This window comes from Harpia harpyja, chromosome 3 (genome assembly GCF_026419915.1).
Source record: "Harpia harpyja isolate bHarHar1 chromosome 3, bHarHar1 primary haplotype, whole genome shotgun sequence".
Classification (NCBI taxonomy): Eukaryota; Metazoa; Chordata; class Aves; order Accipitriformes; family Accipitridae; genus Harpia; species Harpia harpyja.
The window spans coordinates 28,519,743-28,537,816 of NC_068942.1; the positions used below are offsets into that span (position 1 = coordinate 28,519,743).

The following is an 18,074-nucleotide window of genomic DNA, read 5'->3' on the forward strand; positions in this document are numbered from 1 at the left end:
TAACTATTATGGAATTAAGTATTTCTGGAAATCAATGCTATATTATGGGAACCAAATATATTCTTAAAACAGTCATAAGAACATGGTCTTATTTTTGTAAAAATAAATTTACAGGAGTCTTCTCTCCTGAATAATACTGTACTTTGTTTCCAGTTCTCACATCTTTCAGCTTTTACTGACACATTCGATGAGACTTACCTTATTTCTCTTACACATTTCTCTGAAAGTTTCTGATCAGCCTGCCATGTAACTCCTTATCAGTCATGGGTTGCAATTTCTTTTGTTACCTAGCTGTCGTCTTTATTCCTATGGGACAGACCTATTGTTCGTTCATCCTGTGTAAATTTTCCACAGTGATTCCTGCGTGACTATCTTCTTAGTAAATCTAGAAGGTTTTTTCTTTTCTCTGATTTGTTTCTAATTTTCTGAAGTTATCCTTCACAAAAGGATACTTTGAGTGCAGAGTACGAAATCCTTAACACTGCTGACCTACTAAGAGTGAAATCTAACTTTAGACACTTGGGATACAACAAAGGAGCAATGACTGAAGCCAAAATATCTTCAGATCTTTGTTTTTTGTTCCCAGAATATTACACAATGGAAGGAAACAACCACAGTATTAAAATTTATAATTGTGAACAGGAATAAATCACAAAGACAGATACTCAACATTTGTCCAGAAACCAAGCTGTTTGAGAAACCAGCTTTCAGATAAAGCCTGCCTTTCTTAGTGCTGCTTATATTCAGCTTCTAGGAGTGTCTGATGTAATTCAGTCCCTGCCCGAACCACTGGAGGAGAATCACTGATCGACTACGAAGAAAATCTTGTATAACATTCAGATAATGCAGAACTCAAACTACAAAAAGTCCAGTCAAGATTTTCAGTCAGTCAAGTAAACAGCTCTGTTTGCAAAGTATCTTATTAACAGCAGCCAGCACAATAGAAAAGGGTTTTATTCTCCTTTTGCTTCCACAGTTTAAAGTCAGCTATAATTTAACTTTCTGTAGCTCTATGGACCTCTGGGTGATACAAACAGGTGAAGCTTCATCCACTTTACAAATATGTTATGAAGTTCTACAGAGCTGAGGATCTGGTCTTACACTAATGGCAAAGCAATGCTAATATAAGAAAAAATTAACATTTTAGTCCCTCATATTTCTCACTTACACAGAAAAAGAAACCACTGAGAAAAAAAGTTTTTCTGAACTATTTTAGGCTATGGAAGAAAAGTATACAAATCATGAAACTTGCTTATACTTTGAACGACCATCTCTGTATAGTACTTTTCAGTTTTGCTTGGTGTTTATAAAATGTAAATCTGTATAAAATTTTATAAAATTTTGGTAGATTATCCACCGCCTACATTTAAATCTCAGATGCTTTCATAAATGTCAGTCTAGAAACAGACAAATTAAATCTGTTATTCATGTGTAATCTTCTGCACAAGTATAGCTTGTTAAAAGGTGCTTTAGGTTATGGTTTCTATAAGCATACTGATTCTAATCTGGAATTAATCAAGTAAATAAATATATTTACCAAATGGCAAATAAAGCTCTCTGTGCATTTGACTTGTAAATACATCTGTAAAATGTTTTATTAACAGCAGGTGGCAACCTTTGAAAATTGGACTGCAGCAGCATGGTTTTACTTTTAAATATACAAATGAAAATTATTTCAAGAATGGTTTTATAAGTAGAGGCTGGTTGATCTGAACGTCTGCTTATTGAGAAGATTCACATTAACCCCTTAGTGCTGTGCTTTTATAGAGGAAGTCTGCATTAACTATGTAAATTATAATTTGTTTAGGAATCCAATACAAATACTGTTTTATACTGCTTTTCAAATAATGAATGTTTTCTTAAAATTAAAGAGATCATTTGAGAAGTAAGTTAAAATTTGTTAACTTCTCCAGTGTAGTAATCTAACATTATAACTACAAATAGTCCTTTTGTTGTTCAGATGCAGTGAGATTCATTGTTCTACTGTACTGCAAATACCTTGAAAACTGTTCTTTGATGGCTGTCGAGGGATATGTCAAGCCTATGAAAATGTGGGCTTGATAACATAAAATTCACATCTGATATATTTCCCATTTCCTGACCCAAAGCATCCCTGCCATTTAAGTCCTTTCTGTGACTATCAGAGAACATAGCCATCGAAATGTCCAGAAGTCAAAGAGATTGCTAGACTGATTCTTGCTGCTCCCTGGCTTGCAGTTCAGAACACATAATTTCCCATGTGAATGGCTAAGACATCCTACACTACTTACACCTTATTTTGTTATCTTACACCTATCCAACAATGGATTCTTTTCCTTTAGGACAATGTCTCTTTACAGATAAATATGATCAGATTCACCAGCTGTTCTTGTTTATTCATCACTTTTGAAGAAGCTCAAAAGTACAGTTTTATTAGCTTTCAGTGGAAAAGACTTAAATCTGTTAGGAGGGCAAAGTAAAAAGTGCCGCAAAGAATTGTATTTAAGCATTATATTAAAACAGGAAAGACATGCCTTTTTCATTTTAAATTACTTTCCTTTTTATAAAATGGGTCTCATTTATTCATTCATTCTATACAGTACAGTAAGGTTCACTTTTTCCCTTATCTTTACTGCACTGGAATTTACCCCAAATGTATTACAAAGATGTCTCTTGTGCACTGGATAAAAGGAATTCCATGATTTACAAAACCAGCCCTGATATTCTGAGAAACAGTGCGTCCAAAGAGAATTTCTGTAGCAAATCATTGCTGCTCCAAATAATATAGGCATAGCTAGGCAACGAAATATTTTTCGGATAACTTTACTATGGTATTTTGATTTGTTTAAAACTTGATGCATTACTCATATATCCCATAAGGCTATTTTACACCTAGCTACATAAACACAACTCTGCTGAGAAAAACAGTAGTGACTTGTCTAAAGCAAGGCCAGATGTGGCTCTTTATGGCTATTGCTCTATGGCCGTTGATCTCATCTCATAAGGATGACCATTAAAGTAACCCCTACTGTCGTGTAGACAATAACAGTGATTAGATTTGCATCTCACCGGGACACCTCTGTTCACTGCACCGTCTAACTTCTTCTCCGGTTCCTTCACACTGTTGTCCAGTCAGGGCAGCACCTTGACAGATCCTTATCCGCCTCTCCCAGCCGCCGTCGCAAGATTTGGAACAGCCACTCCAGTGGCCCCACTGGTTCCACTGACCATTTGCTGTTTGGAAAAATACAGTTAGGGCAGTGACATAATGACAGTCATAAAGGAGGATATATAGGTTATTCTTGACTTGGGTAAGAGAAGAAAGCCCCCCAGATTTAACTAACAGTGACAGAAGTGGTAGATGTAGGCATGTGGAAGCTGGGGAAGTATCTACTTGGCTCCTAAATATGGAATTGTTGTCTAAATGACTTGCTTCTCAAGATGCAATAAAAAGAATTGGCGCACATTAACTTTCACTTAGCCTGAAAAACAGACATTATCCCTTTCGTGTTTTTTTTAATATACTCGTGTAGTGCTGTTGTATGGTGATGATACACATTTACAACGTGCACAAGTACCCTTTAAAAAGCTAAATAAAAACATTTTTGCACGTGATATTTTAGGAGCTTGATTTTGACACGTTCCGACGGCGCAAACGAGGCTTAAAAGTAGGTATAAATGTAACGTACCCACCCCGGAAGGCTGCTTTTACGCTGCTGGAGGATGACGAAGCAGTCTGAGCGTAAAAGGGAATCGGTTCACGCACGTTCACTTTCTAGGTTTGCGAACCCCTTTCCCAAGTCTTTCAGGCCTCGGCGCTGTCTTTCTAAACCCGGCGAGCGTCCTCTAACCGGTGGTAAGCCCGGAAGGCTGACACAGGCAGCCCGCCACGCACCCTCTCCGGACGCGTCCCTTAGCTTTTCACCTCACGCGACGACGAAGAGCGGGGGCCCCGGGCCTCCCTCTGCGGCCCCCCCCCCCCCCCCCCTCCGCATCCCCCCGGTTCCTGGCTCAGGGCGACCGGCGAGACCGGCCGCCGAGCCCCTCGCTGTCTCTGCCCCGAGGTCGGGAGCGGTGGGGCCGCCGCCGTCCCCGCGGGTACTCACCGGTGCACTCAGGGTTATAGCACTCCCGGCTCTCGGCCCAGGGCCCTCGGCACTCGGAGCCGCCGTGGGCCGCCGCCGTGCACTGCCGGCTCCGCTGCTGGGTGCCGTTGGAGCAGGTCACCGAGCACTGGCTCCACGAGCTCCACTCCTGCCACTGGCCGTCCACTGCCGCGGCGGGCACAAAAGAGATGGACACAGCAGAGTTACCACCTAAGCCGGGCAGGGCCTTGCGGCCCCCGTCGAGGGCGGGGGGGGGGCGGGTTAGGCCGGAATGCGGGCAGCGCCTGGCCGTGGGCCCAGCCCGAAGGCGCTCGCTTCCTCACGGCGGCCGAACACCGAAACCGCCTTCGCTTCAAATTCGCTAACAGCGGTTTTCCTTTTTCTGCAAGTAGAGAACGCTTCCTCTCCTCGAGTTGTACGCTGACGTAACAAGGGATAAATTACGATTTGGCTTGCCTAGCGTACAGTGTGACAGGCCTTGTTGAAAACAAAGACTGGTCTTGTCTTTTCAGGCAAAAGCGGGGGCCGGTTTTGTATCGTGGAAACTCCGGGCCCCTCGAAGTGATTTACTAGAGCTGCGGCGACCACTCAGGTGGGTCAGTTTATAAGATATTGGTCCCGACTGTGAGATTAGGTGTCTTTACTTGAGCAGGAAAAGGAAAACGGGAGGTACCACTTTGCCTCACATACAGTCTCTGTTCTCTACGCTTATAATGCTGAATATTCTTTTATCATCCATCCTCCCCGTAAGGTAAATGATCGCGGTTCTTCAAGATTCTTTTGAGGCAAAACGTAGGAGGACAGAAACGGCCTGCCTTCCTCCTCAGGTCTGCTTCTGTGTTTGCATATTGCATAACCTTCTCTCTGAGTTTGTCAAGCTGAATTTTTAAACAATACAGATAGGGTGACCAGTTCTGTATTTAGTATTTTGTATTAGCCCATACATTTGAGTTTGGACGAATATTCCCATGAGTAAAGGTATAGGACTGTTATTTTTAATTCCGTATATCAGAAAGCTTCTTGAGGTAAATGAAAAGATTAAAAATCAAAATAATAAAAAACATAAATGAATTAAGTACCCATGCAAGTGAAAAATTATGTGGTCTATAATAGATAATAGGACTCGGTGGTATTTTTGAAAACAGGTAAGCATTATGAAATGTGTTATTACTGATTGTGCTAATTCAGAATCCTGTGTTCAAACAAACTTCAGCAATCATCAGGTCCTCATTGCACCTGCAGTTACCCAATATAAACTCAAAATGTAGGTTGTAACACAATTTTGATTAATACTTGTCCTGGAAAACCTGGGTTTATAACTGCTATTGCTATAAAAGCACCACCGCTGAAAACGAATAACTTCGCTTGGTGCGCTTGCCAACCCCTGATTTCAGGATTCTTCTAAAGGAGGGTTGGAATAGCAGCTTCCTAAGTTGATGGTGTTAATAATTCAAATAGGAAGCAGAATCTTTAAGTCAGTGATTTAACATGCTGTGTCTGTATGTGTGCACCACTGTTCAGTGAAATACGGAGGTGAACTATTTTACTGTTGTCTGACAGTAACCACAGAACATTTCCAACAGTTCAAAGATACTGTAAGTATCTCTAATGCCCAGGATCTCAGCAACCAGTGATTTAAAGAAAGACAGTTTCTGAGGCTTTTTCCTAAAGTTCTATATTAAATATTCTATGTAATGCCTGGTTGTGAACCACTTCTCAATGCAGATGCCTCTCAAGCTATGAAGCTGCGTCCTGATAATTTATTCAGCAGAAAATGGAAATCTTCCCAAACATGGAAGCTAGTTGCACTCATTAATCATAAAAGCTTTATGTGAAGAGGAAAACATTATGGAAATTACATTTCAGTGCACCCTCTTCAGTTTTATTCATTGCTATATAGTATTATTTAGGGTAGGAAAGATGGAATCAATTATTATAGTGTCTTTGGAGAAAACTCATTCCGTAGCTTCTCATATATATTTTATACATCTCCTTTATCTTTAGGAGCAAATAGCGTGAGAGTTTTCTATTTCAGAAATACCGTTAAAAGACTAAAGAATTCAACATGAAGATTCACTTATAAAATTGAACATTCAAATTACAGCAAATCTTAACGTTCAGCAAAGATTTAAACTGTTACTTTTAAATGTAACCAGTATATAACTTCCTCTGGTGAAAGTCATTTAGTTACAAATGACTGTTCAAAATCCAGAATTCTCAAATAACTGCTTATTTTGAGAGATTAGGTGAAGTATCTTTTGTGTTTCTTTGCAATACTGAAGTGAACTGAATGCATTAATTTCTTCTCTGCTTTTTTTTATTTGGCATTTCTCTTGTTGTCAACTCTGTTTCATGCTCATATATCATGTTAATTACTTTTGTGTAGGCACATGTAAAATTGCACAGCTGCCAACGTGGCCAAAAACTGGATTAATTCAACATTTTTGCAGCTGCATTCAGCACTAAAACTTTTCCACAAATTTTGTCCTGAAGTTGGACGATAGTTTGCTGACCAGAAGAAAAGCAAAGTTCAGGTTTCATAAAAATCTAAGAAATTTAGTTTTAATTCTGTGATGCACTAAGTTCCATTTTTAGCTTCATCTCTGTTTTCAAATCATCAAACAACCATTTGGTAATGAAATGCCCATCAACCCTTTTCAGGAAGAGCTCCGGTCATGGAGAATCTCTTTGCAGCAGTGCTGTGAACTGTGGATATTCAACAAGCCTGCTGCAAGGGCAACCTTCACACTGTCAGACAGAAGTCATGAAAGAAATTTCTCACATTACAGCTACCTGACACCTTTTAAATACCTAAGTCTTACAATGAGTTCAATAACCAGGAATTATTACAATATATATGAACTTCTTTATGGTTATTGAACTTATTGTAATTCCTAGGTATTATATAGAAATATATAATACTTAGGTATTATATACACATATATGCATATTTATGTGTATACAGATATAGATACTTACATACATATATACACATATTGAAAATTTTGGTCAAAATTAATCATAACCTATGGACAAAAATTTTAAAATCAATTTTGAAAGAATAGATGATTTTTTTGAATTAGTTTCAATTTCAGTGGAAGGAAGGTTTAATGTGAACCCCACGCATTGTTTACTTGGTTAGGGGTAGTTTTTTAAAGTGATTTAGCAACTAACTCCCAGAAATGAGGCACTTAAAATCCTTCCCAAAAGGGCTTAACTGGGACTCAAATAATGCCCTAGTTTGTCAGCCTTTCTCTCTGCACACATGTAATTAATATCCATTTTGAATAAATTAATAACACTTAAAATTTTACAGTTTCCCAAATATGTCTGTTGTCTGATGAATAAATAAATTACAGTGAACCTCTCAGCAAACGTAATTCAAAAAGATATGGTGGACACAAACTGCGTGACCTCTGAAAGTCTCCCTTTAAGCCACACTCAGAAAGTTGTTTGCCTTTTGGTTCTCCAAGACCCCTCCTGAATCAAGATTTCCTACATAACATGCTGTGCCCTACAGAAAGCGTATCTTGAAGAAACAAAGAATTGTCTGCTTGTGTAGTATCTCGAACAGAGTTACCATCCTGATTATACCTTTAATCACTACAGTCAGAATTATGAACAATATTACCCCATCTACTCACTTTGCGTAACATTTTTTTTTTTTCTGTGTGCAAAAGGCAATAAAAGAAATCACAAACAACCCACATCGAATGCACTGTAACAAAGCAGAGAGTTGCTATATGAGCTCACCAGGGCAGAGTGCAATATTGCAAGGTTTGTGTTGTGTTTCAGGTCCATCACATGATCTTCCCCCATACTGGGGAGGTATACATGACCTTGTCCTAGTTCTTTGGCCTCGACCACATGTGAATGAACACAAACTCCAAGGTGACCATTCCTCCCAAACGCCATGTACTGCAACAAACCAAACAGATTTTAACCAGAAACAGACACACAAGTAAGAGAAGGATTTCAAAGTAAACAAGATCAATATTTTAAATGGGAATTATTTTGCCAACTTCAAAGAAATCAGTACATAGGTAAACTTTAGCATTCGCAAACAAAACCTTTATAAAATTTAGTTAATTTCAATTTAAAAAGTATATTTTCTCTAAAATATATTTAACTTTGAGCCACTTTCTCTGATCTTTAAACTAATCTCACTACCACATTTTCTTTTCTGTCATTCATTTAAGAAAGATGGCTTCCCTTTTCAAAAGTTAGTTAGGATATCTTTGGTGCCTGACTTAAGATACATTTAATAGCCCTGATTTTCAGGAGACTAGTCTTTGTGAAAATCAGGCATATACTTTATGTATCAAGGCAACTCTAAAAACTCGAAGCAATCAAAACTAAGCTTTCTTTTGAAAATATAGGAATAAATGCCATAATTTCTTACTGTGTCACCATCATAATTGGGGCTGTTATCTTACAATTGTTTTACTTGTTTACATTCTAGCAGAAACGTGGCAGCATATGTGCTTGATTATCTTCCTCAAAAATTTCAAGACCACATAAGCAAAAGAAATCTGCGCTATTTCCTTACATGAACATATTCATTGATTTAACATACACAGTAATACATGCATCACTCTATCGTAAAAAAAAGTTCACTCAACAAACTTCAAACACCTTCAGAGTACACAATAAATTAGACAGATACCAATATTTTTATATACAAGTATTTCATAAAATTAATATAAAGAATCATAGAAGATGCATCTTTCTCTACCTTAATTTTTTTCCACCGTAGGAGAAATATACAATATCCATATGAGCTTATATACCATATATATTCTCTTTTCAGAAACAATTGGAGTTAAATTTTCAGGAAGTTCTCCAATATGTTACAGTTAAGCATGTACTGGTAAGACAATTCCATACATGCATTGGTAAAACAGTTCTTTATAAATTGAAAAATACTGCAACACAAGCTTTAGTTATTTTTCTTCTGCTTAAATAAAAGCAGTTGCACGGGTTTAAATTAGGCTCTGTGAGAACAGGAATGTAGTAATGAGAACTGTAGTAACTCTAGGCAGTTAAGAAAAATCCAGAGACTTGGTACCCAGGCTGAGCATCATACTTGGTATCACGTAACTCTGTGTGTTTCTGCAACCCTGTCTGTTTGAAGGGTGTCTAGAGGGTGAAATAGTGTATAACATCTCAGTGTATCATTGGTAATGATTCACAACATTACAGAAGAAATAGATTTTCTGGTTTGTCCTCACTTTTTTTCATCACTGTGAAAGAACTTCTCATATGCAGGTTTCCTTTGCCCTGAAGGCACGTATCACCTGCCCAGTTTCTACAAATAAAACCCTTTTCTTGTAGGGATCAGAATAACATTTCCTGAGGTGAAATTCAGTTGCAAGGGTGCGGAAGGACACTCAGCTCCCTGGCATATTACCACAAAATCATCAGTAAGATCAAGGGGAATTCTGCATGTAGGTAAGTTCTATGGCATTTCATTAAAAGTAAGGAAAATTGTCATTTCAGATGCTACATTAAAGTAAAAAGTTTGTTAGCTAACTTCTGAGAAATCGTACCTGACAGAAAATGTCAAACTTCATTCAGGGAAGATTTTAACCCACTAGATAACAGCTCAGTTGATGAAAAGGTTTCAGTTGGTCACATACAAGTGGTCAAAAAGCACAATAATTATTCCACATCCTACATGGCTAGCTTTATTAAAATTATCTTATTCTAAATATCACATCAATCTGTATTATATTAGCGCAAAAAAAAAAAACCTTCAGGAACATTACTAATGAATGTTAAAGTGACAGATTTTAGTCTAGTTATTTTAGAAACCTTGATCAACTGTGACATTTTGGTCAAAACCAGGAAACCTAACTCTTCTAAAACTAGTAAATGGATGACTGTATCTGCATATAATCCGTTACGTTTCATCTTTTCTCAACAGGTACTATGCTTAGACAGCTACTCTCATCCAGCCATATGATCTGAAGATTTTTTTTCTCATTGGCAACGTATGAGATTCTGAATCCAGACATATCTCTAAGACTCCAAATTTTTTATTATATGAGAAAAATTAATGAGAAACCAATTTGTCAGATCAGATTCCAAACAGTAGTCAGTAATAACAACGATATCATTTCATCTCCTGATACCAGAATGGTTGATTAAGAAGCTCAGGTGCAACAAGAACTTCTTCAAAAAGTACAAAACATAACAAAAAAAAACTTCATCCAATTTAGAAGAAGATTATTCTGTAAAACATAATGAATTAGAAAGGTCTTGACACTATGTAGACACAGGCTGAGGTTTTTCAGGGTACATATGAGTTTAAGTCTATTGTTTAATTTGGAGTTTTGATTTGATGCTGTCAAAACATTGTAAGTTAGTTGTCTTCATTTAAAATGACAAAAACATGTGCTGAGGGGCTCTTTAAAGACACTGTCTTGAACCAAAAGGTTGTATATCTCTTCTGGCAACAGTGACTGCGTGTTAGCAGCAACACAGAATAATTCTTTTGTGATTTTGGATCTGAACATAAGCCAAAACAAAATGTTTCACTTTGGGTGGACTCAAACTTACAGCAGCCTCTATCTGTTTATGGTTTAAAGTAAGGTGTGTCCAAAGTCATCTTCCGTGACAGATTTTAGCTCATTCAGTAAAAATTTCACAGTACCTTCTTGTATAGACTTGTATATCTGAAACTAGTAGATAGCTAATAAAGTCAAGGATGGAAAAGGCATAACACTAAGAAAACAACCAATGTCAGCAAACAAATATCAAGGAGAATTAATTGGTTCAATGCATTACAAAAGTCTCCAGTATTATCCAGATCAGCTTTAAAAGTACATCTTAATTTAAAATTTCTTACCTTTGAATATATTTTTCTGATATTTCTTTTACATTTTCGTGCTTTAATATCATTTTCTAAATGCAAAACCCCCTATAACATCTGATGAATTATAGCCAGATGAGCTATGCCAAATTACACCAGATGGAGAGCTGGCCCACAGAGGAGTTAGTTTTCTATAACACAGTTTCAGATGCAAGATTCATTATTTGGGACAAAAATATTCAGATTATTGCCAACTTATCTGTCAAAAACATTGCTAGCACAATGAGTTTGGATTACTGCAGAGCATCTTTCCCTTCTCTCTGCCACTCTGAGAACCTAATCATGTTGAAGTGAACACCCACAGTGTTCACAATATGCAACTGCTGTGAAGTGGGAGGAGGCGTGAGGCCATGCTGGCCTTCATCCTACAAGCATATTTTGGGAGATTTTTATTGGGGTTTAAATGCTTTTGATTTGTTCAGCTTTAAACTGAACAGATATTAGAAAGCTATTATGGCCATTGATGTTTCATTTTAAGTGGTACTGGTCTAGTACTGTTTAATATCTTCATCAATGACACAGACAGTGGGATCGAGTGCACCCTCAGCAAGTCTGCAGATGACACCAAGCTGAGTGGTGCGGTTGACGCGTCTGAGGCATGGGATGACATTCAGAGGGACCTGGACAAGCTCTAGAAGTGGGCCCATGCGAACCTCATGAGGTTCAACAAGGCCAAGCGCAAGGTCCTGCACCTGGGTCAGGGCAACCCCCGGTATCAATGCAGGCTGGGGGGATGAAGGGATTGAGAGCAGCCCTGCGGAGAAGGACTTGGGGGAACTGGTGGATGAAAAGCTGGACATGACCTGGCAATGTGCGCTCGCAGCGCAGAAAGCCAATCGCATTCTGGGCTGCATCAAAAGCAGCGTGACCAGCAGGTCGAGGGAGGGGATTCTCCCCCTCTCTGGTGAGACCCCACCTGGAATATTGCCTTCAGCTCTGGGGTCCTCAGCACAGGAAAGACATGGACCTGTTGGAGCGGGTCCAGAGGAGGGACACAAAGATGATCAGGGGGCTGGAGCACCTCTCCTGTGAAGACAGGCAGAGAGAGTTGGGGTTGTTCAGCCTGGAGAAGAGAAGGCTCCGGGGAGACCTTATAGCAGCCTGCCAGCACCTAAAGGGGGCTTATAAGAAAGATGGGGACAAAGTTTTTAGTAGGGCCTGTAGCAATAGGATGAGGGTAAATGGTTTTAAACTAAAAGAGGGTAGATGCAGAGTACATACAAGGAAGACATTTTTTACAATGAGGGTGGTGAAACCCTGGCCCAGGTTGCCCAGAGAGGTGGCAGAAGCCCCATCCCTGGAAACATTCAGGGTCAGGTTGGACGGGGCTCTGAGCAACCTGATCGAGTTGAAGATGTCCCTGCTTATGGCAGGGGGTTGGACTAGATGAGCTTTAAAGGTCCCTTCCAACCCAAACCATTCTATGATTATATGATTCTATGGTATCATAGTTTAATATGGCTGAATAACTGCATCTACGCAGATGTTACGTTAAAGGAATTTTTTAAATTAAATTGGAGGGTTTGTATGCACAAACTTAAACTCACTTAAGTGCTATAGTTTCCATTAGTATAGCTTAAATTGTCCGGTCAAAAGTCTTTCTTAAATTCGTAATACATAAACTCAGCAAACTTTCTGACAGCTGCCCTCTAACCTTCACGTTTAAGCCGTACAGCTACTCTACTTCTGCCATGTGTCTTTCTAATTATAAACCTAAGATTTTCTTACTCTTATTTTCTTCCTGTCAAGTGAAAGCCTGAACTTCCAGAGCACAGATTACTAACAATAAAGCTACAGGAATTAAAAGAGATAGGGATAATTTCTCTGTAATGATTTTGTTAGTGTACCATGCAGGCACAGAACATATCAAAATGTGTAACATTTCAGCACTATGGCTAAACTTCATTGATATGAGCCCTGAAAAAAAAAAAAAGGGAGATAAGTAAAGCAGTCTTAGCATATCATACCAGCCAAAACATAGCTTTTGAGCACACAAATGTCTGAAATAGTTTAGGGTATTCCTGCTCCTGCCATGTCTTGCTTTACCCATAAACCTGAAAATGCTGAGCTTCAGCTGAATTTTGTGGTAAAAGTTGTTGAAGGCAATGGAGAAGGAGAAATAGAAGCTAACTGAGATGATCTACAGGCATGGAAATTCCACGTTCTTTCTCCTTGAAGTTTTAGCTGCGTTAGAAATTACACACTAAACTGAAATGAATCAGTGGCAGTGCAGTACTCGATCCTGAGGTGTCCTTGCTCACAAAAGAACCAGTAACAATAACAGTTATCTGAGCTACATCTTGTTGCCTACTATGCTGCACTCTTCTAGAAGGCTTTTGATTCCAAGACAGACTGAAATACCTAATGAACTCCTGCCTCTGAAATAGTATTGGTCCAGAACAAGTATAAATAAATCCCAAATTATGTAAATAATGGTTCCTTCATGATTTTATGTGAATTGTCAGGAGTACTATTTTGAAATTTAAGGTTTTATTTCAATACTAATATATATATATATATAAAATTATTAAGCTGGTGAATCCCATTCTCAAAATTTTCCAGGACAGTGAGCTCACAGAGAGATGTATTCCCTAACATCCCACTGAGTATCTTGTACTTCCTTTAGTATCCATAAGGCAATAGATGAAAATACTCTGGAAGCCTTGCATTAGTATTTGCAAGTTTAACAGGTTCATTTGAAACTTGTGGATATATGCTTGAAATACAGGCCAGTAGGCCATTCTGCGTACTTTTTTATTTTGAAGGGGCAACTTTTTGATTTGGAAACATTATTCCAGCTCTCAAAATGCCCCCCCCCCCCCCTTTTACTAACCATGCAAACATACAGTGAAGATGCCCCAGTGGATTTTTTTATTTGTAGGTTACAAGGAGAGACCACCGTTATGTTTTTGTACACTTATTGCTTCTAGTTTATGCTCTACGATGTAAAATCTTGCTGTGTTAACAGAGTCCAAAAGCTGTATGGAATGAGTGCTGCAGGTCTGGGTAGATTGCAGCTACGTATGCACATGTTTGGATTGTTTTGTCAAACGTGTGTTTTAATTATACTAGTATACAAACTGCATTTTGTTATGCCTGGACCAGGGATAATCCTGAACTTTGAGTCAGGATACATAATATAATGAGGACAGAGGACATTTAGGCTAATAATTACAGGGATGTTTGAAAAATTAGTGGGGCTATGACTAGGAAAAGCACATTTCTAAATTGCTAATCTTGCACACTGCCACACGGTAGTGACCCTGTAGCCAGACAGAGAGCAACATAAATTAATAAGGTTACTGTAATCATGTGAAACAACATGCAAGATTAAGCCCAGACTAATTATTTAAGAAAGGCAACTCAAGATACATGAAGATTATCAGAATCAGCTGTGGTGATTTGAAAAGGAAAATATCTTGGCAGTATCACTGTTAGACTGTGAGAATGGGTAGCCATTGCTCATACCAGGTACCTGGAAACAAAAGCCGTACCCTGAAGTGGGAGTTCATGTGTAAAGAAAGAGCTCCTTTGTGACCCAAGACATATGGAGCAGTCTTTTTGTGTGAGCATTGTTTAGAAGTTTGCTAGACTGTGATTTTTAAGAATTAACTTTTTTCCAGTTTATTTTGACAGCAAATTAATTACCTTGGCTTTTGCATTACATGGATTTTTTGTTGTTGTTTTGATATGAAAAGTTCGCATTCCTTACTGGAAAGAATGAAGTTAAAATGCTGTAAAATTAGGTGATTTGAACGCCTCTCCTCTTCTTAGGTAATACTAAACGAGCAAGGAAGCAGGCAGAACTGCATCTCATTGTGAGTGCTGGACTCTGTGTTTTCATTTTCATACTTCATGCAGTTTCAAAGGAATCTTTAAATCTGTCTTTGTTTGGAATGTTTGTTTTTTTCTTTTATAGTTCTTTTTTCCCCTTCTTATTTTTGTACTTTCAAGTTGAGTGTTCTTTTGTAATGTATCCCACCTCTGGCAGACTCTAAGCTAGCCTAACCTTTTTAGAAATAGCTGCTATTTTTGTATGGGAACACTTCAACTGATTGAATTCAGCCCTGCCTGGGTGTTTCTACCCTGAAATATTAGAAAATCCCATGTAAATTGCTTACCTAAAGCACAGTAGTAAAGCATTAGGTGGTGAAAGCAGTTCTTACTACAGTGAAGGTTGATCTAGATACAATCTTTTAAGTTGCTTTCCATTGCACAGGTTCCCTAAGTGCTTATAATGCTGGTACACAAACTCTGATGGGATCACATATGCACTTCCATTTGGATATTTTTCAGCACACAGTAACAATGTGAGAGTTTACTGCTCATTGAGATAAAGTCCAGGGGATTCTCTGTGTATGACAGTTTAGTTTACTTCACAAATGGAGTGAGCTTCCCCAGAAGCTGAAGATGGCTCACCACCCTCTTGGGATCGAATGTTACAAAGACCTGAGGAATTTGTGCATCTGAAGGGAGGCATATAATTTTTTTTTTTTTTTTTTTTTTTACGTTTCAGACACAACAGAGGAAAGTGAATGCAGTCACAGGGGCTATGGCTTCCCTTTTGCTTCCCATCCCAGATTAATCAGATCCACAGGTAGAGTCTAAAGAAACAAGATGTGCCCTTTCAGCAACTAACTCGAACATGCCTGTCTCTTCTCCTTAGTGTATAACTGCTGCTGAACTCCAACTATGTCCAGATCTCCGAGACAAAAGGAGTAGGAAAACTGTGATGCAAGATACTAATGACCTTTACCTTGTGTCAGATGTAACAGTTACTTTTTGTCTGATCTTTCTTCCTTTGATGGGTAGCTGTTGCCCTTTCTTGCCAGAACAATGTAAAGGAAAGTCCATGAAGACATTACTGTGCAGAGAACATTGACTGGCCCATTGCCTAGAAGACAGTATTCTAAATGGCGAAACAATTGCAGTGTCGAATAATATATGTTAACTTAACCCACCCTTTTAATCAGTCTCTGCTTCTTAATGTATTGATGATCTGGGTTTCTTCCCTAGCTTGTATTTTGTACTCATGCTATACCTTCTCTTTTCTGAGTGAAAAATCGGAGAACACAGACTTTTTTTAAAAATCTGAAACGGTCAGAAAAAAGGGACTCTTGTTCCATATCTTGACTGTTCTGAAAGTAAAAACAACAATCTACATGACAAAATTTCACAGCTGAATAGCATTTCACTTCTCTGCTCTAACTGAAATACCCTTATGAAATTCATGTTAAAAATAATAATAATAATAATAATAATAATAATAATAATTTAAAAAGATATAGTTTCAAATTCTTATCATTATACAGTTCAAAAACATCCACAATTTTATTTATTGGCTGCTAACACTACCTGGACAGAGGGCAGTGTTATTGCAAACCCTTGATTCTCTTAAAGGGCCGCTGCAGTGTGTCCCGTAAGGTGATACACAAGTTCTGGTTCGCACCTGCGACCCTTGACCACAAGTAACTGAACACGTACTCCACTGGGCCCACTCTTCAACACCAGATTCACCTGTATTCAAGACAACAAACAAACATGAATATAGACATAAGTATTAATGAGACTTTTTTTTTTTTTTGCTAAAGCTCATTATCATCTGCTCTTATAAATCAAAGAAAAAAGTACCACACCAAAATAAATATTTAAAAGTTCATGGAGTAAAGCAGCTGTGAAAATGTGCAATGAATAGAAAATAAAGACACCTACAATGCTGCAGTCACATAAAGCCTGTCAGAGGGAAACACTTTGATCGCTTAGTATCATTTACAACTTTATGAGAACTACTGCCCTTCAACACTTTAGAAAGAACACTGCCCTCAGGATGCTAAAAGAACATAGACCACTCTTCTTATATAATAGCAAAGGATTTATCTTTGATATTTATACTTATCACTCTAGGATGAAGGCTAGGTAATAGTTTAAGGAACTCTACCAGTAAGGGAATTCTGATTTAAAAACAAACAAAAAAACAAAAAAAAAACCCAAACCAAGCCAACCCTCTAATTTCTTATCTTTTCTTCAGCAGAGGAGAGTCATTTAGCATTTGAAAGAAGTCCCCTGGTAAAGAGAAGCACTTCTCTTACCAAATTTTAACCTGAATGGTGGGAACTTCGGTTTGATCTTTTACTGCACAGATCTGCTCCTTACGTCTGACCTACAGGTGTGTTAAAGTCTTGGATGTGCTAGACCTCATTACTGCATATAGTACATACCACTATGTTCAAAATTGTCAGATGTGATTTATTAATACCGTAGAATTGAATAGCGTCATCTTTTTCGTTGTTGAGAGATAGCACATTATATTATTTCTGTTTTTTTCAAAGCAAGTAATGCATGAAGTCTTCTTGCATGGATGTTCAGGAAAGGATGCTTAAATTTAGTTTCCATGAATGGCTATACACACAATTCTGTAATTCCTTCCGCAAAAGCATTCATGTTCAGAAAACTGGATCCCTTGAGTATTGTCAGAAAGCAAATGCAAAAATTACGTGAATATACCTCACTGAACAATTTCAGTAAAAAATTCTGGATTCATGTTTATTTTCTTCCATTTAAAATCAGTATAAAATGGCATGCTGAAGCCTCTATTACACCCTTGATTTTTAAACCTATGTCTTTTTTGAAACAAATGGGGTTTTCTGCTTTAAAAATCAGTGGCATGATACAACCTTCAGTCTTGAATAGCTTGCTTTAAAGTTTCAGTTATCTCAATATACCTCTAGTCTTCCAAAAGTTTTGGTATTTGTCACAATCAAGGGAATGTCTGCAAACCAGGAAGGCTCTGGTGCTATCTTCTAAGAATGCAGTAAATGATACACTATTTCTTGAAACTGTGCTTTTGTAGCAAGCATCTGTCCAAGCTCTTTTTTTTTGTTTGTTTGTTTCCAGAGGCCAAGCATGAAACCTTTGCAAAATGCTTGTCTCTGCTAGTCCTCTAGGCAGCAATTCTAAGTCTATTCAATGCTTTAAAAAAAAAAAAAGTGCTTCTTATTCAGTAACAAGACAGAATGCTTTATAATTAGCACACAAATCCCTCTGCTTTTCATAATATTCTATACAACTCTAACAATTTCTATGGACAAGGAAAAAATGATGAGTTTTTTTACATA

At 38.0% G+C, this 18,074-nt stretch overlaps 1 protein-coding gene across 7 annotated transcripts in view; it reads right to left on the reverse strand.

Moving 5' to 3' along the window:
- Window positions 1-18,074, reverse strand: part of ADGRB3 (adhesion G protein-coupled receptor B3) — a 465,066-nt gene that overhangs the window by 259,556 nt on the left and 187,436 nt on the right. For all 7 annotated transcript variants that reach the window (XM_052781809.1, XM_052781807.1, XM_052781806.1 and 4 more), the window contains 4 exons: window positions 16,315-16,476; window positions 7,839-8,003; window positions 4,086-4,250; window positions 3,049-3,213 (listed from right to left, as the gene is read on the reverse strand). In XM_052781809.1, coding sequence (XP_052637769.1) covers window positions 3,049-3,213; window positions 4,086-4,250; window positions 7,839-8,003; window positions 16,315-16,476 — 657 coding nt within the window. The remainder of the gene's footprint in view (window positions 1-3,048; window positions 3,214-4,085; window positions 4,251-7,838; window positions 8,004-16,314; window positions 16,477-18,074) is intronic.